Source organism: Embiotoca jacksoni, unplaced genomic scaffold (assembly GCF_022577435.1).
Source record: "Embiotoca jacksoni isolate LCO1_2020_lvr unplaced genomic scaffold, fEmbJac1.0.p SCAF_56, whole genome shotgun sequence".
Taxonomy (NCBI): Eukaryota; Metazoa; Chordata; class Actinopteri; family Embiotocidae; genus Embiotoca; species Embiotoca jacksoni.
The window spans coordinates 810359-830000 of NW_027185410.1; the positions used below are offsets into that span (position 1 = coordinate 810359).

Below are 19642 nucleotides of genomic sequence, written 5' to 3' on the forward strand. Positions count from 1 at the left end.
TCCTTCTTTTCCCAAAAATGTAAAACCGAGAAGGGACGTTGTTTGGACGCCGCGGAGGAGATCCAGTGATGCTCGACACGATGGGACGTCCATGGGATATTTTTGGATGATACAGGAGCTGTTTCAGACCTTTTTGATGCTCCTCTTAATTTGACAAAGAAAAAAAAACCTAATTTTCTAGCAGATAGGTTGGATGTACCGTATCGTTTTGTATTATAGATGCAGACAGTTACTTATCTTTGATAATGAGTGAATAAAACAATGGTTATTTTTTTGTGGCTACACAGTCAACACTTAAAAATGACTTAAGTTTCAGTGAGTTGATGTTTGTTTCCACCTGCACTCCGTTCAGTTCACATGAAAACTGTTCAGATCTGAACGTACTGCAGATGTCTTACTTTGAACTTGTGCAGAGCTTCATCATGAGTCAGACCGTGAAGCGATTCTCCGTTCAGCTCCAGGATCTCATCACCTGCACAGACGAGGAAACAGAAGGTCTAAAAAACGGATGCAATTCATCTTTAATAAGGATGAGAGTGATTATAAACACATTTGTTCATAATTACTGTAAACTTCAATGCATTTAACCTTCATACTGCTGAACTGAGTTTTTAACTACTCTCACCTCCTATCACATATTTTGCTACTAACTGACGCTTCAATATCAATATAATATGACATTTCATACAAGATTCACATTGAAGAATTATTGTGACTCTCAAATCTAAATCTAAAGTAAAATATAGAAATATTGATAAAACAAATATATTGAGGGACCGGCGTGTCTTTAAAATACAGGTCATGAAGAGCCTTTATGACTGTAAATATACCTCATTCAGTGAGAAAATATCTGAAGATCACCTGTTTCTTCTAACCATGTCCTTATGCTGCTGTGGGATTAATAAAGTCTTATCTCTTATCTTATTCTGCAGTTTGAGGTCAGCGGTCGGATAGAATAGTTTTAAAACAGAGTTGTGGAGGTCGAGGCCCCGTCGTGAGCAGAAACAACAACACGCATGCCAATTAAAGCTGATTAAAGTCACAAACTTGATCCGAAGTGAATGAAGTAAGTGTGTTTTCTTCTAATAAAAAGTCTGCCTTTTGAAAACAAACCTGAGATTTTACACCTTATACAAAGGAGATTTTATTATTTCCATCTACAAATGTACCTGAGTGAGTTTCATGTCACTCACCCTCCTGCAGCCGGCCGTCAGCAGCCGCCGCTCCTGCAGGGAAGATGGTCTTGACGTAGATCCCCATCGGTCCGTACAGGCTGTCCCTCCCTCCCACGATACTGAAGCCCAGACCCTGAGCACAGCAGCAGCACAACAGCAGCACAGCAGCAGCACAACAGCAGCACAGCAGCAGCAGCAGCAGCAGCACAGCAGCAGCAGCAGCACAGCAGCACAACAGCAACAACGCAGCAGCAGCAGCACAGCAGCAGCAGCACAGCAGCAGCACAGCAGCACAACAGCAACAACGCAGCAGCAGCAGCACAGCAGCAGCACAGCAGCACAGCAGCACAACAGCAACAACGCAGCAGCAGCAGCACAGCAGCAGCAGCACAGCAGCACAACAGCAGCAGCAGCACAGCAGCACAACAGCAGCAGCAGCACAGCAGCAGCAACACAGCAGCAGCAGCACAGCAGCAGCAGCACAGCAGCAGCAACGCAGCAGCAACAACGCAGCAGCAGCAGCACAACAGCAGCAGCACAACAGCAGCAGCACAGCAGCAGCAGCACAGCAGCAGCAATGCAGCAGCAGCAGCACAACAGCAACAACGCAGCAGCAGCAGCACAGCACGTTTAACAGTCAACAATCATAATCAAAGTCTAAGAAAGTTGATTTATACAGACGAGAAAAGTAAACGGTCAAATTATTGATCACAGTGAGCTCGTTATGCAGCTGAAGTTTGAGTTGACATTATTTAGTCAAACTACAATATTACAAAGCTGCACGAAGTAAAAATATTAAACTTGTAGCAGGAAAAAACGAGTTAAGTTATAGATTAAGAAATGAAGTGGTTGTATTGTTCCCACCTTTCCATGGCCCTTCATCAGCACGATGTTACAGATGATGAACGCCTGAACGTTACTGCAGGAGTGGAGCAGCTGGGCGGAGCTGAGAGAGCGGGAGGGGCGATGAACAGGCTGTAACACACACACACACACACACACACACACACACACACACACACACACACACACACACACACACACACACACAACGGCAGGTTATGTTAAATACTTTTTTCTGCCTACACGATCAAATCATTGCATACTGGTGTAAACAAGTCCTCATTCACAAACTGTTTTTCTCCTTCATCATCAGCTTCCTCACTGAACTGTGCAGAATGTTTACCCCCCTCCACCTCCACCTCCACCTAAACCCTTTGAGCATCACAGCTCTTCTTTAATTAGAGAACATCCAGGCTGCTGTCTTCTTGTTTTGCTGGTGTTTTTAATCACCACTGCAACCGATGAGCGAGATCACACTGACTCCTGTTGATTTCCTCCTCCGGTCTTTTCTTAGATTAATCTGCTGCAGGGTCTGAAAGCTGAAATATACGGCTGTTCTCCCAACATTATTATTATTATTATTATTATTATTATTATTATTATTATTATTATTATTATTATTATTATTATTATTATTATTATTAACATCGTATTCTCTTTGCTCAGTGTGGAGCTGCTGTCTGCTGGAAATCAAACCGGCAGCAGGTTTTCTTTGTGGTGATTTGATTTTTTATTAAAAACAGTCTGTTCAAAAAGATGCAGCTAGCAATAAGAAAAGTAAAATCACTCCTCGAGAAGAGAAAATAAAGCGTCACCACCGTAAGGACTCGATCATTCACGTTAAGGTGCTGTGGTAGTTTACATTTTAAACTTGTTAGCACAAATCAAAGCACACACATTAAACCGGGGGATTTCCTGAGTTTGTCGTCCCGCCTTGTTTTAAGCATCAACTTCTGTGAAATGCACTTTTCTGATCACATCCAACAGTCACAGGTGGGGGTGTTAAAAGATGGATGTCAACAGTGTTAAATTATAGATGTACAACACTGAATGAATCATCTCTTTTCAGTCAGATGTCGGTATAAATAATCAGACTGTACAAGTAATCATTTTTTGTATGATTCAGATATCTGCCTTCATTTGCTGTCACTGTTTTCTTTAGAATCTCTGCAGTAGTAAAATATTTGTTCATCCTTTGGTCACCAGGTGAATTATTCCATTTTTATCCTGCTCCGGCTATCGGGTACATCAGATACCTGTGTGGTGGTGTGAGGAAACTCCAGCTGCTGGGACAGAGACTTCCTGTTTCCGTAGAAACCACCATTCCCGTGGGGATGACCGGCGTACAGCTCCGGGGTCTTCATAATGATGCTATCTAGATCTCCGATCCAATAAGGATGAACACCTGGTTAAACACATGGTGTCATAAGAACATGAACATCTGGATTAGGGAGCAGTTACATCATTGGGGGACAATAAAACATATGAATCTCAGTTTAATAAATCTGATTGTAAAACAACAACCATGAAATATTTACGACTTTATTTATAATGTTCATTTCGTGTTAAAAAAAACAACAACAACTAGCATTAGAATTCTGCTGACTCAGTTATGTTTATGTTAATTTGTTTCATTTATGTTGAGTTTTCTTTCCATTTAATATCAGATTAAATTTCTCATTACTTTTTGACAACTTCATGGAGGACAAATATATTAGAAAAAAACGTACAATAAAATAGAGCAACAGCACAAAATATCTCCTGAGAAGTGCTGAGTTGAATCAGCTCCTCTGTGACACACCGTGTGTCCCTGACGTCGATTACACAGTTTGAGTATGTTGTTGAAAAGTTACATAAGGAATGACACTTTTTTTTAGGGTGTTGTCACTTACAAATGAAATAGAGGAGCTGCTCACATTGATGCTCATATGTGTGCTGCTCATATAAAACAGTGCAGATGTCGAGTCGAACTGGAACACAGCAGCTCTAAATGATTTACAAAGTCTTCTACTCAATAGTGACAAAACGCACAAAAAGATCTATTCTAAGATTACGAGACTCTTCCTGCAATATAACGAGTGTATATATAAATAAAGAGAATACAGAGTGAACATATTTACCGTAGAAAAATCTGCAGAAGGAAGTCGGCTTTTAATTTTTGGAAAAACATTTTGCGACGTTTTCTTGGGGAAGTTTAATTTATTTTGGCCTTCTGATGTTGCAGAATGATTGACACCCGTTGGTGCATTTATTTATTCAAGTGTTGGACAAATTAAAAATGTGACCATCAAAGTTATTACATAGTTAATCCTGATTCCATTTAAACGGCATCTTATCCAACACTTGTCATTTCACTCTGATCCAAAACTGTCAGGTGGTGCGACTGGGAATTGAGCTATTTTAATAAGTGAACATTTGGACCTGCTGGTGCGAGAGGAAGAGTCAGAGGATCATCAGAGGGGGTCATATTCATCCTGTGGGGACCATGAATCCCACAGGTGTCAAGATATTTCAGTCTGAGTTAAGGTGGTGCACCAACTGAAAAACCAACCAATGGATCCCCAACACCGACATCCCAATCAAAGTAACTGATAGATATGATTGGATTACAATGCACAGGTCCGTCTGTGTCCCTGATCCCTGACTGTCCAGGTCTTCGACCATCAGCCGTCTGTTTAGTCTCACATCGGTGGAACTGTGAAGCATTTTTTACAATCAACACCACATTTCCCACAAGCGATGCAGCTTCCTGGTTAGACAAGGATATTATTTCTTTGGATCGCACCTCCCTGAAGACCGTAAACATATTAGTAACAATTTTCCAATCGTTCCGTCTCTCCTTTCATCTTCTGCTTTCGTCTCATATGCTGAAAGCGTCAGCTGTCTGAACGGAGCAGCAGCCTTTCTCTGCAGTTTCTAAATGGTTTGGTGGGCGACTGTTGGCAACGGCGTCCGTCCTCATAGCGCCAGGCACGTTTCTATACTCGTCAGTTTACTTCAACGCAGTTATGCAACCGAAATAGCAGGTGAAAGTATTGAAGTATGCAATTTTAAAACAGCCACAGTACTTCATCCTCGTCTCACCTCCTCGTCCACCAAGCTGGTTTTACCAAGTGGTAAAAACTGGTATCACCTTAGGTGGAATTTCATATTCATTTCAACATCTGCTTTACTCTTCTTACAGGGAAGCTTTTTTTTCAGCCTAAATTTTCAGACTCCACCACTTGTATTTCATAATATAAGCCTGAACTCTTTTACAGACCTCTACAGGATTGCATTTCGTACATTATATTTTATACGTCACCAATTTTTATCATGCTGCTTTATCTATAATCATAACTCTCACTGCCAAACCGACATTGTTTATTCTATGTGCAATATTCCTTGATAATAAAAAACAAAACAAAACAAGGAACAGCAGCCTCCTCCTGTTTGTGCACTTCTTTACCCCAATTTGATCGTTTTACATCCAAAGTAAAACACGAGCATTGATAGCTGTTTCATGTTGGCAGATGTTGATTGGTTCTGTGACTGTTGAATGAAAACTGTGTTTTACACACTGGTTGAATTGGAGCGCGTCCTGTTGTTGGCCGTCTGTCCCGGTGGACTGTCCTCAGGCTTCTCCGTCTCCCAGCATCTGTCCTCATTCACCTCTGGGATGGGTAACTACGAACACACAGAGGAGCACACACAGTCGTGTTCCCATCACTTCACAGGAAACCACGTTGACTCGTGCTCATGTACACGGCTATGTCCGATTCTTATGAATGAAGAAGGAGCAAACGGACGCAACCATCCAAACTTTACGCCGGCGGAATCAGACAGACTCGTCTGGAGGTTCAGGCTCTAATCTCTGAATTTATGGTACTACGAGTTGGCCTCCACGGTCTGATCGCGGGCTCGGGAAGAGGTAACTAATATGTTACCCAGTGTAGACAGCAGTTCAGTCATGGAAGACCAAAACCTGCATCTTATAGACGCCAAACACTGATAATAACTAACTGTCAAAGGGAACAAAGAACACTCATCCAATATCAGGTGGATCAATAAGTTCTGATTCTGCTCATCATGCACGTAAACAGAGCATTGTGATGTGCACGGAGCAGCAGGAAGGTCCAACACTAATGAGTAAATGCTTGATCATCCTCAGTTCCTGAGTTACACTTGTTTTCGTGACCACTGCAGAGCACTCTTCAGGAAGTCTACGGCAATGAAGGAATGAGTTGTACGAGGTGTTTTGAGTGGCATTCACATTTCCGAGGGGCATAATGTTAAAGAAAACTAAAAAGGTGAATCAGGTCAGACCACGAGGTGGGTTTTCTTTCCATTCACGGGCTGCGCAGGGTGGATTAATCCTCCAGGGTCAGACGGTCAACACGAGTCCTGCTAGCCGTCACATTCAGTAAACATGACCTGAGCTGTGGCGTGACGGCACTTAAGATCTCCGACACGACAATGTGCCTGTTTACAGCACGTTGAAAATGAGCAAATCTGCTCAAATTTTAGGTGTGTAAAACATCGCAGACGCACCTGGACCAGGTCTCATAAAAGCATGCGTAACTCAGGTGTTGATTTTGCGATGAAACTTGGAGTAATTACTCACGAAGGGTTAATGTTCTCTGTGCACATCAAGATGTTGGACTTTGTTTGCGCACATGAGGAGCAGTCTCGGTACTTATTGATCCTGACTGGGAGGCTGTGGCTCAGATGGTAGAGTGGGTTGAACACTAATCAGAAGGGTGGTGGTTCAATCCCCAGCTCCTCCTGTCCACATGCCTAAGTGTCCTTGAGCAAGACACCGAACCCTAAGTTGCTCCTGATGGTGTACCATCAGTGTGTGAATGTTCTCCTGATGGCAGCACCTTACATGGTGATTTGTCTCATTAGTGTGTGAATGGAAAAACCATGTTAAAGAGCTTTGAGACCGAAAGGTGATAAAGCGCTACACAAGTACAGACCATTTAGCATTTTATCCACCCTCGTAGTGAAATCAGGTGCAGCAACAATGTTGAGGAGTGAGTACAAGCAAATTATACGCATTACTAATTTATTAACAACACCGATAAAGAGCAATGGGCTCCAAACATCACTGATGTTGTGGTGTTAATAAATAAACTGCATCGGAGCTTTGAGTGTGAATAATTTACTTTCCGATCATTTTTAAATTGACCTAAGCTGCCGTGCATAAATTGCCCTAATCTTTTGTGTGTTAATGATGCAGTGTCACACTCTGTGGTTTTACACAGCTGGCTAGTTTACTAAACCAGATGAGTAAATGAAAAGGCTTTTGAATAGTTACCCCTTTATATGTAATTAAAATGCAATTTATTTGCACTTAACCTGAGTTGGCTTTAACATTTTATGGCTGAGATTGGCTGCTGAGCCAACTGTCTGATTCACATCCAATTCAATAGACAAGAGTCAGATTAATTTTCCATTCGATGAACTGAATCAGTTAAAAAATAATCCTGTTTTAATTATTTATGCAAGTGGGATTAAATAGTTAGAACATCCAGCAAACCTGTCAGTGGGATTTTGGATCGGTCTGTTCACGTGCGCTCGTGGCCACTGAACAACTCTCCGCTGGCCACGCTGGACTCGGACCTGGTCTGAGCCGGATTCGGACCAGGTCTGAGATGGACCTGAGCAAGTTCACCACAAAATTGACACCAAATTTGCGTTGCACCGGCACATCTTCAACGTCAACCAAGCGATGCGTTTGGTGTGTCAAGTCTGAATTTAACCTACAACTACTTGCATAGAACTAATCTTACCCAAACCGTAACATAAACCTAACTTGAACCTTAACCTGACAGTAAACCAGGTTTTTACCTTAAAATGGACAAATTTGTATCATGGAGACTTTCTGTTTTACAAACATTATATCTGTGTGAGATTAGACTGAAAATTGAAAGAAGACATAGTTATAAAATCCACAGAGGGACTAGATACACAAAAGATGAGTTTACCTTGAGATGATTGTTGTTGGCCATAAATTCTTCATCTGTGTATCCAGGCAGTGACAGAGGATCAGGTGGGGAAAACAGAGTCGGATGCTGTGTTCTCGTCGTCAGATTGTGTGAATGGAGACTGTCTTCATATGTGGAAATGTCCTAAAGCACAAAACACATCAGCAAAGACAAACATTACAACTGTGGACCAATAGGAGTCAGTTGGCTGGCCTGATCGGCTGATTAGAGGGAAGCCAATAAAGGACGAGGACAGACTTTCTCTCTCTCTTCTATCAGCAGCAGCAGCCATGTTGCTTGGCAGGAATCTGGAGTCCCTGTATGGTTGTTTTTTGTTGTTTCTGATGGGTTTAGCAGTTTTATTTGTGTGGCTTTTGTTCTGTTAGGTTTAGTTTTTTGCTTCCCTTAGGTTAGAGGGGACACACCGGTTCCGACCACCCAATGTGGGTTGGACTGTTGTTGTTCATTCTGGCTGGCTCATCAGCATTTTGTTTTGTTTGTGGCAGATCAATATTATGTTTGTTGCTATTTTTGGTTGGACATAAACCTTGTTCCTTTTTGGCTGCAACCTGAGTTTTGCTTTTGAATATGTTGGACCTTGGTGGTTGTTACATGATTTGGGGTCTCGTCCGGGATTTGAACCCGGGACCGCTCGCTAATTCTGTTTAATTATTTACTGAGGTTCAAGATGAGATAGGGTAAATATAAATGTGACAGTTTTAGGAAGCTACAGTATAGTGTAACATACTATAGTGTATTATTGAAAATGTTGGTGCTCCATCCTTCTCCAAAACAAGATAATATTTCATCTTGTGTCGGTTTTCTGGCACCTTGCTGTAAACCTCAAGCAAAGAACCCATGTGTTATTTTTGATTATTCTTTTAAGGTAGACCTGCTGATCAAATCTGTTGTTAAAGTCAGATTCTTTCATATAAGAGTCTTCGCAAAGGTCAAGCCCGTGCTGACTATTGAAGTTCCTTGTATGTGGACAGACTAATGTCCTGAATGCAGCTGATTCAGAATGATGCAGCTAGGCTAATGACTGTCAGTGAACATTTTACCTGTCCTGGCATCCTTTCATTGGTTACCTGCTGAGAATGGGAATCATTTTAAAATCTCATTTTTTTACTGGGAGCGATCAAAAAGTTCAGAGACTGCTCCTGTTGCGTGCGAACGGAGCTCAGCACAGAGATATAGACGGAGCAGGGGGAAGCAATAACTTTCATGAGTAGGTACTCCAGTTGAGGTCGCTTCATCAACATCAGCGCCTGTGTTACACGTGTATTTGTGACCACTGGTACGTGTGCTTTTGCAATTTTCACCAAAGAGTGAATACAATTTTGCGTCAGGTGAAGTGTTTTGTATGGTATTCGCGTTACAAGACGAGTCACACTGTGAGAGATCGAAGCAGGCGCGTCAGCTCAGGAGCCACCAGGTGGGTTTGACATTTGCAGTGTTGTGCATCGTGAGTTCGTCTCCCCGGGTCGGACTGTCAACACCGAGTTCTCCTGCGACGTTATTAAATGTCTAATGGGAAACATTCGGCTTTGACACAAAACTCACATAAGACAGGTGTTGATGTTGATCAAGAGATGTAACTTGGAATAATGACTCAGGTTTGTGCTTCCCCGGCCCCGTGTTATTACTATGCTGTGTATGCTTTATGCATAGAACAGTTACAGTGTTATGTACGGTAGTATTGTATATTATAGCAATACAACTACTTTATTGCTAAGATATTAGCATTATAGTAGTTGAATAAACTGTGAGTGTATCAGACTGAAATGAGTCATTCATCTGTTTTAAAAAGACATTAACGAAAACAGAATCAGCTGAGCGGAGTCGTCACATGTTACACATTCTTTCCTACTGCTCTTTTCCTCCATCTTTTTTTCTTCCAGCTGCTGTTCAGGTTTCCACAGCCTCTTAAAAGTGACTCAAATAGACTTGGCAGGATGACAAGTTGTTACACTCAGCAGGAAAAGCTCCCACGGCAACAGAAATACTGAAATCTGTGCAATTCTTTATGTAAGAGCAAGACTCTTTACCACCTCACCATTTTTATTTTAATAATAATAATAAATATAATGATATTTTACAGAGGATCAGATTTCTTGACGTTTCCCTGACTTTCCATCACCACCTGGAGAGATTCCCAGATGACTCTTTGTTCCTTCTTTGTAGGTGATGTCAGAGCAGATCAAATTCCCTCGCTGCCTCCATCTGGAAGAGACCTTTTCTAATCTCATTGTTATTTCAGAAATCCCTCGCCATGCAGACTAAAAGTTATATTTATCTAACTGAATTTGACTCTTTTTACATTACTTATCTTTACTGACCAGATTTAAATTCTTTAAATTCCTTTATGCAAGCCATTTGTAACTGGACTCCAAAGAGCCTTGTGTTTGAGTGTGTGTGGGAGGGCTGGGAATTTGATTGTTTTTTGATAAAACTGTCAGACCCACGCTGAAATACTGACTGTTATTTTCAGACTGTGGATGCCCACGTAGATGGCATGGAATTTATTTTATTTCTTTATTTCTATATAAAATATATTTGAATTTAAACAAGCAAATTACACAGATAAGAAGTCAGTATACTAAAACCTTATCATGCTTTTAACTCACCTAATTTTAGCAAAGTGAAGTGAAGGATTTGTCACATACAAATAAACATGCAGAAATAAATACTAGTATTTTGCTTTATTGGACTGAGACAGTAGGAGAGTGTGTTCGTATCGATAGACCATTTGATGTGTCAGTTGTTGTTACCTTAGTGTAGGCTTGAATGTGAACGCTCCTCATCGCCTCCCCGTCTGTCCAGGCGCTGCTGTTCAGAAACTGTCCGTTGAAGGGAGCCAGCTTGTCCTGGCTCAGGAAGCTGCAGTGTCTGAGGAGAAAATGACAAAAACAAGGAACAAACATCTTTAAATACAAAAATGTACGAGATGATTCATTAAAGTAAATGTGCCTCTTCACGGTGAAATTAAAAGTTAAATATAGTTTATGTTTTTACGTTGAGTTTTGAGGAATTATTAAAACCCACTGAAGGTCTTTGTTAAAGGTTCCTTGTGGACTTTTTGAGCACCAGCTGCATGATGGAGGAATGTTTTTTTTAATGAGTGGACAAACATGCACATGCTTGCACACGGACGATGTGACGCACATTCCCATGGCAACGCACCGTGACACCACCCATTGTTTGTAAACTGCCGTTTTGAAGCCTCGAGTTCGGCCGTTACCATCTAGTTTTTTTGGAGGCAGAAGTGACCATATTTGGACGAGAGAGTGAAGCTGAGGAGGAGGACGGGTGCATTTGACTCAGATCTGACTAGGAACCCGAGGACAGTGTGCACACTCCAACATGACTGCACTCAGACATGCCAGACATGGGGCATGACCCGAGACATACCTCGCTTTGAGGACTCATATCTTAATCTGGAAGTGTTTGTAGAAGGACCACCAAAACTACATGAATTTACATGTGCAAAATCTCATGTGATCACATGACACATTATTGTGATTGTGCACATGTGAAACGTGTGGTTTTGGAACATTTTCATGGTGTATGTATGTATGTGTGAAGTCCATGCCAATTCCCAAGTGAAAACATGTGTGTCAAATGTGTAATCATGTGTCCGATGTGGAAAACTTGTTTTTTTTCTGTGAGGGTTCGCTAACGACACCATAATTACTCATGGAAAAAATTAAATGTCTTTTTATAATATTTTTATAAACAGTCTGTGCACACGTTCCTGCCACCACGTTTATGATTGACAGCTGGTGGCGCTTATGAACAATAAAGCCAGTAAACATGTAAACGATGCACAATATAATATGAGGAAGGAAATGCATTAATCACATTTATTACACAGGTGTATTCATGAACCCTGAAGATAATGCTGAAACCGGCATCCTCTCAGCTATCAACAGCAAACTGACAAACCTATCAGAGGCGTCTAAAATGTTTAGTGTTGAATGAATATGGTTTCATAAAAGGCTCATGCATGCAAACTTTGAAACCCCAAACAGCAATTTAATTTGAGCCTAATTGAAAGCAAGCATCTTTTGAACTTTGTGTAACTTTCACTCAATATAAACAGGAAATGTTCATCTTCAATTAATCCTCCCACAAACAAACGTCCAACACAAGAACTCTCAGTCCTGTTGTTTTCCTCTCTTAATCGAGGGAGAACTTTTTTGACTGCTTGTAATGTGCATGGAGAGTAATGTGAAAACTCCTGTGACACACTGCTAACAATAATAACAGCTTTGGTTGTTCAATGATTTTCATCATTACGTAAGAAAACAGAGCTTTGGACTCTAATTCAAGACTGAACTGAGGACAGAAGCTGCACTTTAATGTCACTTTCATGTTTTTCAGCCTTATATTTTTTTCTGTATATTCCTTCAAGGCAATCAGGGGGCACGTCTATTTTTGCATCTTTCTGTTCTGCACCAAACGACTGCGAGCTGGAAGGAGAGGCCGTGATATTCTGATGAGGCGGTGCGGTGAAGTTTTAGAGCTCATTTTGTTTGTTTTAAAGACCTGCTCAGACGTCTCTGATCGTCACTGAAGGGCAGATTGCACGGCTTCACCCAGCAGAGGTGTGCGCCTGCTTTCACACTTCCTCTTGAGCCATCCGTTTATGTTTCGCATCATTTTCCTGTTAAAAGTCTCTCTTCTGATGTAACTTCAGCTTTTTGAATTAACTGACTCCAAGCTGCCGAGTCCATGAAGCAGTGAGGAAACACCAAACCAGAAGATTTCCACCTTCATGCTTCACAGTTGGTCTGAGTTCTTCTCTCAAGCAGCTGTATCTCACCAGAATTATAAACATCCACAACTTGTTTTCTGAACACCAACAGCATCCCTTGGATCTAGTTTTGATGACACCACACACTTCAGTACAAGAAGAGCTGCTGACCTGTGATGTCACAGGTCTAAAAAAAAAAAGATAGTCTCCACCCATCAGTCCCCAACCAGCTTCTAATCATCATCAACTAATCTGAAAACAGCTGATTAATTTGAAGGTTTGATAAATGTTGGGATTTGCTTACGTTTTCTTTGTGACTGATCAGTTTTTTTAAATATGAAAGTGACAACTAAATCTAGTGTGTCACTTTTAACTGTCGGCTCTGTTTCAGAGAGGATCTAATGTTTGTTTAAATACGTCACAAAAGTCCAGTTTCTCTGGGATCTACTTACTTTTTCATGACTGGATCTTCTGCAGATCAACGTGTGTATTTTATAGTTTTCATTGTGGTGGTTCCAAACAAACATGAATAGAGATGTTGTCTTTGATGAGTGAACCGCCAGCAACATCAACTACAAACATGGTTCGAATCACGCTGAAACACGAACTCTGACACATTTAGATGCAGCTCTAAAATATCTCCCACTTTTGTCATCACGGGTTATAGACTGTTTTTTTTCTCTGCAATAATATTCCTGAAATAATGAATAACATTGTTGGAAGTTAATTTGCTCATCACACCAATTTCTCCAAATTTGTCTCCACTAATAATTACAATGCTGAAACAGAAAACATGACAGGTTGGATGTTGATCCCTGATGGACTCTGAGTGTCGTTCACATGAAGAACGTGATTCTTTCTTTTAGCTTGAACTTTTTCTCGTGTTGAAGGACACAACAGGAACTTAGTGTGAGTGTGTTTTTCTACCTGTGCAGGTTCCCTCCGTTCCTCTCCGCCTCCACGTTAGTAGCTTTGACCTCCGTCTGGACACAGTTATCTGCCATTTGTGGTCCACACACCTCCTCAGCGGTTGCCGTGGCGACACACATTCTCCAGATACTGCTCTCCTACACACACACACACACACACACACACACACACACACACACACACACACACACACAGACAAATATATGCACACAATGGATTAGTATTTACTCTGAGGTAGAAAACAAGCTTTATGAGCACATCATGAACTGATGACAGCGAAGGAAAGAGACAACAGCAGGGAGGTTTTATGGGTGCATGAAGCGAGCCAAATGTTTGGAGGTTAAACTGATGAGGCAAAGTCATGTGACTATCAATGAGAGTGCTCAGAAGTTCAAACGAGTGTGATGAAGATGCTCTTTGGCAAGAAAACGAAAAGCTCAAAAAGAAGGAAGTTGTCCGAGGCAAAAAAAGAAAAGATGATTATTTCTTATTTAAATTCTAAAAACAAGATGCATTTATATATTAAAACAAGACTGGGTTACAACCAATCATCAACCATCAGTGATGTCATTAACCATCAGTGATGTCATTAACCATCAGTGATGTCATCAACCATCAGTGATGTCATCGTTGGTTTGTGAACGTTATGAATCCTCCAGTTCAGATTCTGTCCGTCACCATCTTTGCTAGTTCGGAGCGGTTTGGAGCAGGAAGTGACCATATTTGGACGAGCTGGGGGAGGAGCCAGAGGTGGATCTGACCGATCTGATCGGAAACCTGACGATACTACGTCCCGCCCACCGATAGCTGTAACCTGACTGAACCACAGGCCTGTCAATCAAACAGACACGCCCCCAAAAACACCTTTATTTATGTACATTTGTGCCTTTAAATTGGCACTGAGGGATTTCTTATATCGAATCTAATTTTAATGAGTCTCTTTCCTCTCAGCTGTACTTTTTGTTTTGTTCTGATAAAAAACTAAATGAATTATAACATGTTAAACTGAGACAGTGATTGCTGTAAACATCTGCATGTACAAAGTACATAAAGTGATTGTGAGATTGTTAATAATATGACAAGGTGGGATCGGCCATTCAGGAAAAAGCTTCCTAAGCTCCTCCCACCAGATGAGCAACAATCACAAAGTTCTCCATCTTTAAACCTCTTCATACTGACACATGTTTTCATTGTGTTTATTGTCTTTAGACTCTTTTTGAGAAGTCCATCTTCCTTTGTTGACAGTGGGGGAACAGGAACGTTTTTTGGGAGGGATTATCCAGCATTAAGTCATATTTAAAATCTGAAGCGACGTGCACATATATCTGTGTTTGTAGGACACGCCCTCTCAGACCACTTCAATAACATTATGCTTAAAAGTTCTTTGATCAAATGATGCCAAAAAAATACAGATATGAATAAAATGTTTTTACTAATTTAATAAAGGCACTTTCACCACTTTTATTTCATTTTAATGTTTTTACTGATGCTGTGGTATTGCTTTGAATCATGAGGCTTTGTGCTTTGTTTGTCAGAATTTAATTCAGAACGGGACGAAGCACTCGCCCGTATTTGAACCGGTGAGTTTTAAGGGATTCAGGACAAAACATTATTATTAACATTAAACTATAACAAACAGCTTGTTTCACAGATTATTGAGTAAATGTACAATATATAAAGTGTTAATATTTGATACCTCAACACTCCCAACAATGAAGCCACCAAACAGGAGTTAGAAAGTGGTGATCATAACTTCCCCCTCAGGAACAACAGGTGGAGCTTTTCAAACGAGTTACCATATATAACCTGAATTGTTGACGTTCCCGCTGCATTGTGGGTAATGTAGGCACCAGGTTATGACAGCTCTGCTGCATAAATTTAGATACTTTTCAAAAATGTGAGTTCACATATGAGCGATATTAAATTAGTGTTGTTTTAAGTTGTACACCTATTGTAAAAGGTGAGTTAAATACACATTTATGCAACATGGCCATGCCGTGTCATCACATGTTCACCTGACTGTAACTGGGGATGGATGCCCTGATCAAGCTTTCATTTCCATAAAATATTAGGTTCATTGAAACAATGATGCACACAGGCCCAAAGCTAAATGTTAATATGAGTTCACTTTGAGCACAATAAACACAATAAACAACATAACACAACCACACGGTGGGTTTAAACTCTGATGCAGCATCTTCTTCAGTCCGTTATGGAAAGCAGTGCGATGATGACTGACAGTCTGACCCACTCCACAGAAGAGGAATGTGCTGCGAGGCCGAGCGGTGGAAACAGAACGGCCAACAAACGCCGTCTTTGTCTGAGTGTTTGACATTCAGCTCTTAATCCACTAACACACCAACACGGGGCATGTGATCACCATCCAAACAAGAAACTCTCCCCGCAGCATGTCAGCATGTGGATACCATGTTGTGGTTTAAGACGCAAGCAGGACAAGTTTCAGTCATCAGACAGGAGAGAATCATCTTTTAATTGGACGCTGCAGGAGACACGTGTCCTCCAACATGTCGTTCGTACTGTAAGATGAATATAAAGATTCAGTGAGTCAGAGAGCTGACTGTGGCCGACGGCTTCGACACACTGAGGGCGGACGCCTTGTGACTGTGACGCTGAAAAAAGTTTCTCCATCCATTAACTATACCCACTTTATCCTGAGTGGGGTCGGTGGGGGGGGGGGGGGGGGGGGGGGGTTTCACCTGGACAGGTTGCCAGTCTATCACAGGGTCAACACATGGAAACAAAGACCATTCACACCTCAGGGACATTTGTAAAACCACCAGTTAACCTGAGGTTCATGTTTCTGGATGGTGGGAGGAAGCTTGAGAACCGAGAGAACCCACGCAGGCACACAGAGAACCTGCAGACTCACACAGGAAGGCCTGGATTTGAACCCAGAACCTTTTGACTGTGAAGTGGCAACACTAACCACTGCACCACCGTGCCGCCAAAAAAAAGGTTCTGAAAAATACAAATAGAATCTGATCCATTAAAACTATGTGATGGAAAACATCCACGTCACCGTTGTTCTAAAAGTTTCTTCTGTGTAATGTACGAGAACAAATTCAACAGAGCTAAACGTTGTCGTCAGAGGAGTGAGTGACGGACTGAGATTGAATTTGAATATAGATAATGCTCAGAGAGGAGACTCGGTGAAGTCGGGCAGGTTTGGTGTGCTCACATCAGCCTGTCGACTCCAAGGTAAACAGTGAAGAAGATAAAGGTCCTTGCGTCTATAATGAAGGGAAAGTACAGTAAATCTGGAAATTGTGATTTGAGTCATGCAAATGTTTCGCACGAACAAACACTTTTTACACTACATTTAAATATTTGCATACATTTGTCTCTATTTGTAGAAGAAATATTGTTAAAACAGTTGTGTTATCACAGAAGTTTCTCTCCAAATCTTGAATTCAGCTCTGATTTCAGATAACGAAGGCGAAAAGCTCAATGACAGTCAGAAAAATATAAAAAAAACAAAAACAATATCAACCTGCTGGGCAGATTTACCAACTTTGGACTGCAAATGTCAATAAAAAAATAAACCTTGTAAGTTGTTGTGAGGTTATTTTCCTGTGTTGCAGTGACCCTCTGCCATCCTGCATGGCTCAATAAGATCTACAGCTGAAGGAACAAACAGGCCTTTATATGTTGCTCGGTTTAAAGTCGAGTATGTTGAGTATATATTTCATATGCAGATAATCCAACGCAGTACCTTAATGCTGAAGGACCTCCTGAGGCTCCTCTTGTTCTCCCTGAGTGTGGAGGTCTGATGCTGCCTGTCGGCCTCGCTGCCTCCTCTTCTCTCCTCGGCGGATCGCTGGCTGGTCCTCCACGCTCCGGTCGGTGTATCTCTGAACGCCGCCTGGTTCTCAGCGACCGCCGGTGTTTTCCAGCTCGGACCCGCCGTCCTGCAGCCGTCGGACACCTCGGCACCGTGTCTCTCCTCAGGACAGTCATCGTTGGTCTTAGAGTGACACAGGATCAGGGACCTGGAGGGTCAGAGGAGTAGGTTCGGGTCCATATCCATAAAAAAATCCATATTGATGTGTAGATTCATGCTGAATGGCAGAACTGAAATTATGTGCTCAAGTTTAACTCAAAACTTTACATTATCAATTTAAGAAAGTTGCATATTTCTGCCCGTAAAAAGGTGAGTAAACTAACTTCATGTGTCCTGAGCTTGCTGTACATCCCTAGTTGTAAACCTGCCAGTGGTACCGGTACCTGGAGATCATGGCCAGCTTCCTGGAGCGATGGTTGTGGCTGCTGGCCGGGTTGCTGCTGCTGCTGCTCTCCTGGTCCCTGCGTCTCCTCTCCATCCTCCTCGCGGCCGCCGTGCTGGCTTTCCTCCTCTGGTGGGAGTATCTCTGAGGCATGGCCATCAGAGTGTGTGTGTGTGTGTGCGCCGGCAGCTCGGGAACCAACACACTCCTCCCAGCCGGCCCGAAGCCTAATGGAGAGGGACGCTCTGCAGGGCAATTAGAAAATTCAGTTAGAACAGTCTGGCTGCAGAGTGTTCTGCTGAGAAACTGCTGAGGCCGTTGTGGAGGCGGACCGAGATAAAAGCACTTTTCTTTTTCCTACTTGGAAAAAAAAAGAAGGAAAATAAGTCCTCATGATAGCAGCTTAATCACACTGTTGTTGAGAGAAACACACACACACACCAAAAACTCTGAAATGTGTGTGTGTGTGGACCATGGAAAACAAATAACCTTAATTCATGTGTTCAATGTACACGCAGTGTGAGAAGAGATAATGATGTTATCTTCTGGTCCCATTAACGGGTGAGTGATGGTCTACACATGCTTCACACTCCAGAGAGCACTATAGGATGACCCTCAGATGCATTATACATGCTCTCTCACATCTGCCTTCAACACTTAGTAAACAATGTGCCGAGGCTCTCTAACTGAAACCCATAAGGCCTTTGGTCTGACATCATTGTTCTTAGTGTTGCTGCCCCGCGTCATTACAGCTATAGAACAGACTGGTGTGTGTGTGTGTGTGTGTGTGTGTGTGTGTGTGTGTGTGTGTGTGTGTGTGTGTGTGTGTGTGTGTGTGTCTGAGGGAAATGTGACTGATTATGTCCTTCTGACCACTTCAGAGGAGCCACTCAACATCTTCACGGCTCTGAAAGAAATGCTTTTTATGAATCTGTTTTAAATATGCAGTACTACACTGAAGAGGACCAACATGCAGCCAACACTGAAGAGCTTTAAAGACTTCTGAGGATCTCCAACGGGACGGAGCCCAAAGATCCTTCAGGAACCCTCCGTTGAACAAAGACTCTCTCCCCAAATGGTAAAACCTCTGAGACCAAAACTAAATGTTCAGATCACAGACTGGACATAAAAGAGTTCGTAGCTTCAGGTCTGAAAAATGGTTCTGATCCAGAAGTGTCTTCAGCTGCAATACCAGCGAGTACCACTACAAAACATAGAGCCATCTGTCTAAAAGTGGAGGTTGCACCAGAAGTGAACCTTTCAGCAGGCTGATGATCCCAAACACGGTAGAAAATCCACCGAGGGACAGCTGTCGGTGGCAATAAGATTAAATAAAGAGAAACAATAGTCAAAAAATAAAAAATAAAAATCCCACTGACATGTGGTGGAGACTCTACATGCAGAAAGAAAGTGACCTTCCCCACAGTCTGCAGTACAAAAAAGGTAGAAAACCTGTCTGGATCTTTGCAGTAATAGTATTTGGATTGTAAATCTCAGTGGTGTATAAGTGTGTAAGACCTTCAGTCTGAGCTCGGTGAATGAGTTTGTGTATGAAGACCTGAGTACTGAGTGGAGCTGCTGATGTTGAGGTGGCCGCCCGACGCTGACAAATGCCTCTCTGTACTGTGAATATTACAGCGTGCAGGTGGAATATAACAGACCTCTTCAAACTGCAACTGCTTCATATAATGTGCTGACCACAGGGGAAGAAGAGGGGGTGGGGGG

General features: G+C 42.0%; 1 protein-coding gene across 3 annotated transcripts in view; it reads right to left on the reverse strand.

Annotated features, from left to right (window-relative positions):
- The window catches only part of il16 (interleukin 16), a 43556-nt gene that overhangs the window by 20596 nt on the left and 3318 nt on the right, over window positions 1-19642 (reverse strand). For all 3 annotated transcript variants that reach the window (XM_069172915.1, XM_069172914.1, XM_069172913.1), the window contains exons 2-11: window positions 17919-18162; window positions 17407-17683; window positions 13671-13810; window positions 10759-10876; window positions 7988-8131; window positions 5579-5684; window positions 3275-3423; window positions 2040-2150; window positions 1194-1308; window positions 399-472 (exon numbers count right to left, since the gene is read on the reverse strand). In XM_069172915.1, the coding sequence (XP_069029016.1) occupies window positions 399-472; window positions 1194-1308; window positions 2040-2150; window positions 3275-3423; window positions 5579-5684; window positions 7988-8131; window positions 10759-10876; window positions 13671-13810; window positions 17407-17683; window positions 17919-18162 (1478 nt within the window). The remainder of the gene's footprint in view (window positions 1-398; window positions 473-1193; window positions 1309-2039; window positions 2151-3274; window positions 3424-5578; window positions 5685-7987; window positions 8132-10758; window positions 10877-13670; window positions 13811-17406; window positions 17684-17918; window positions 18163-19642) is intronic.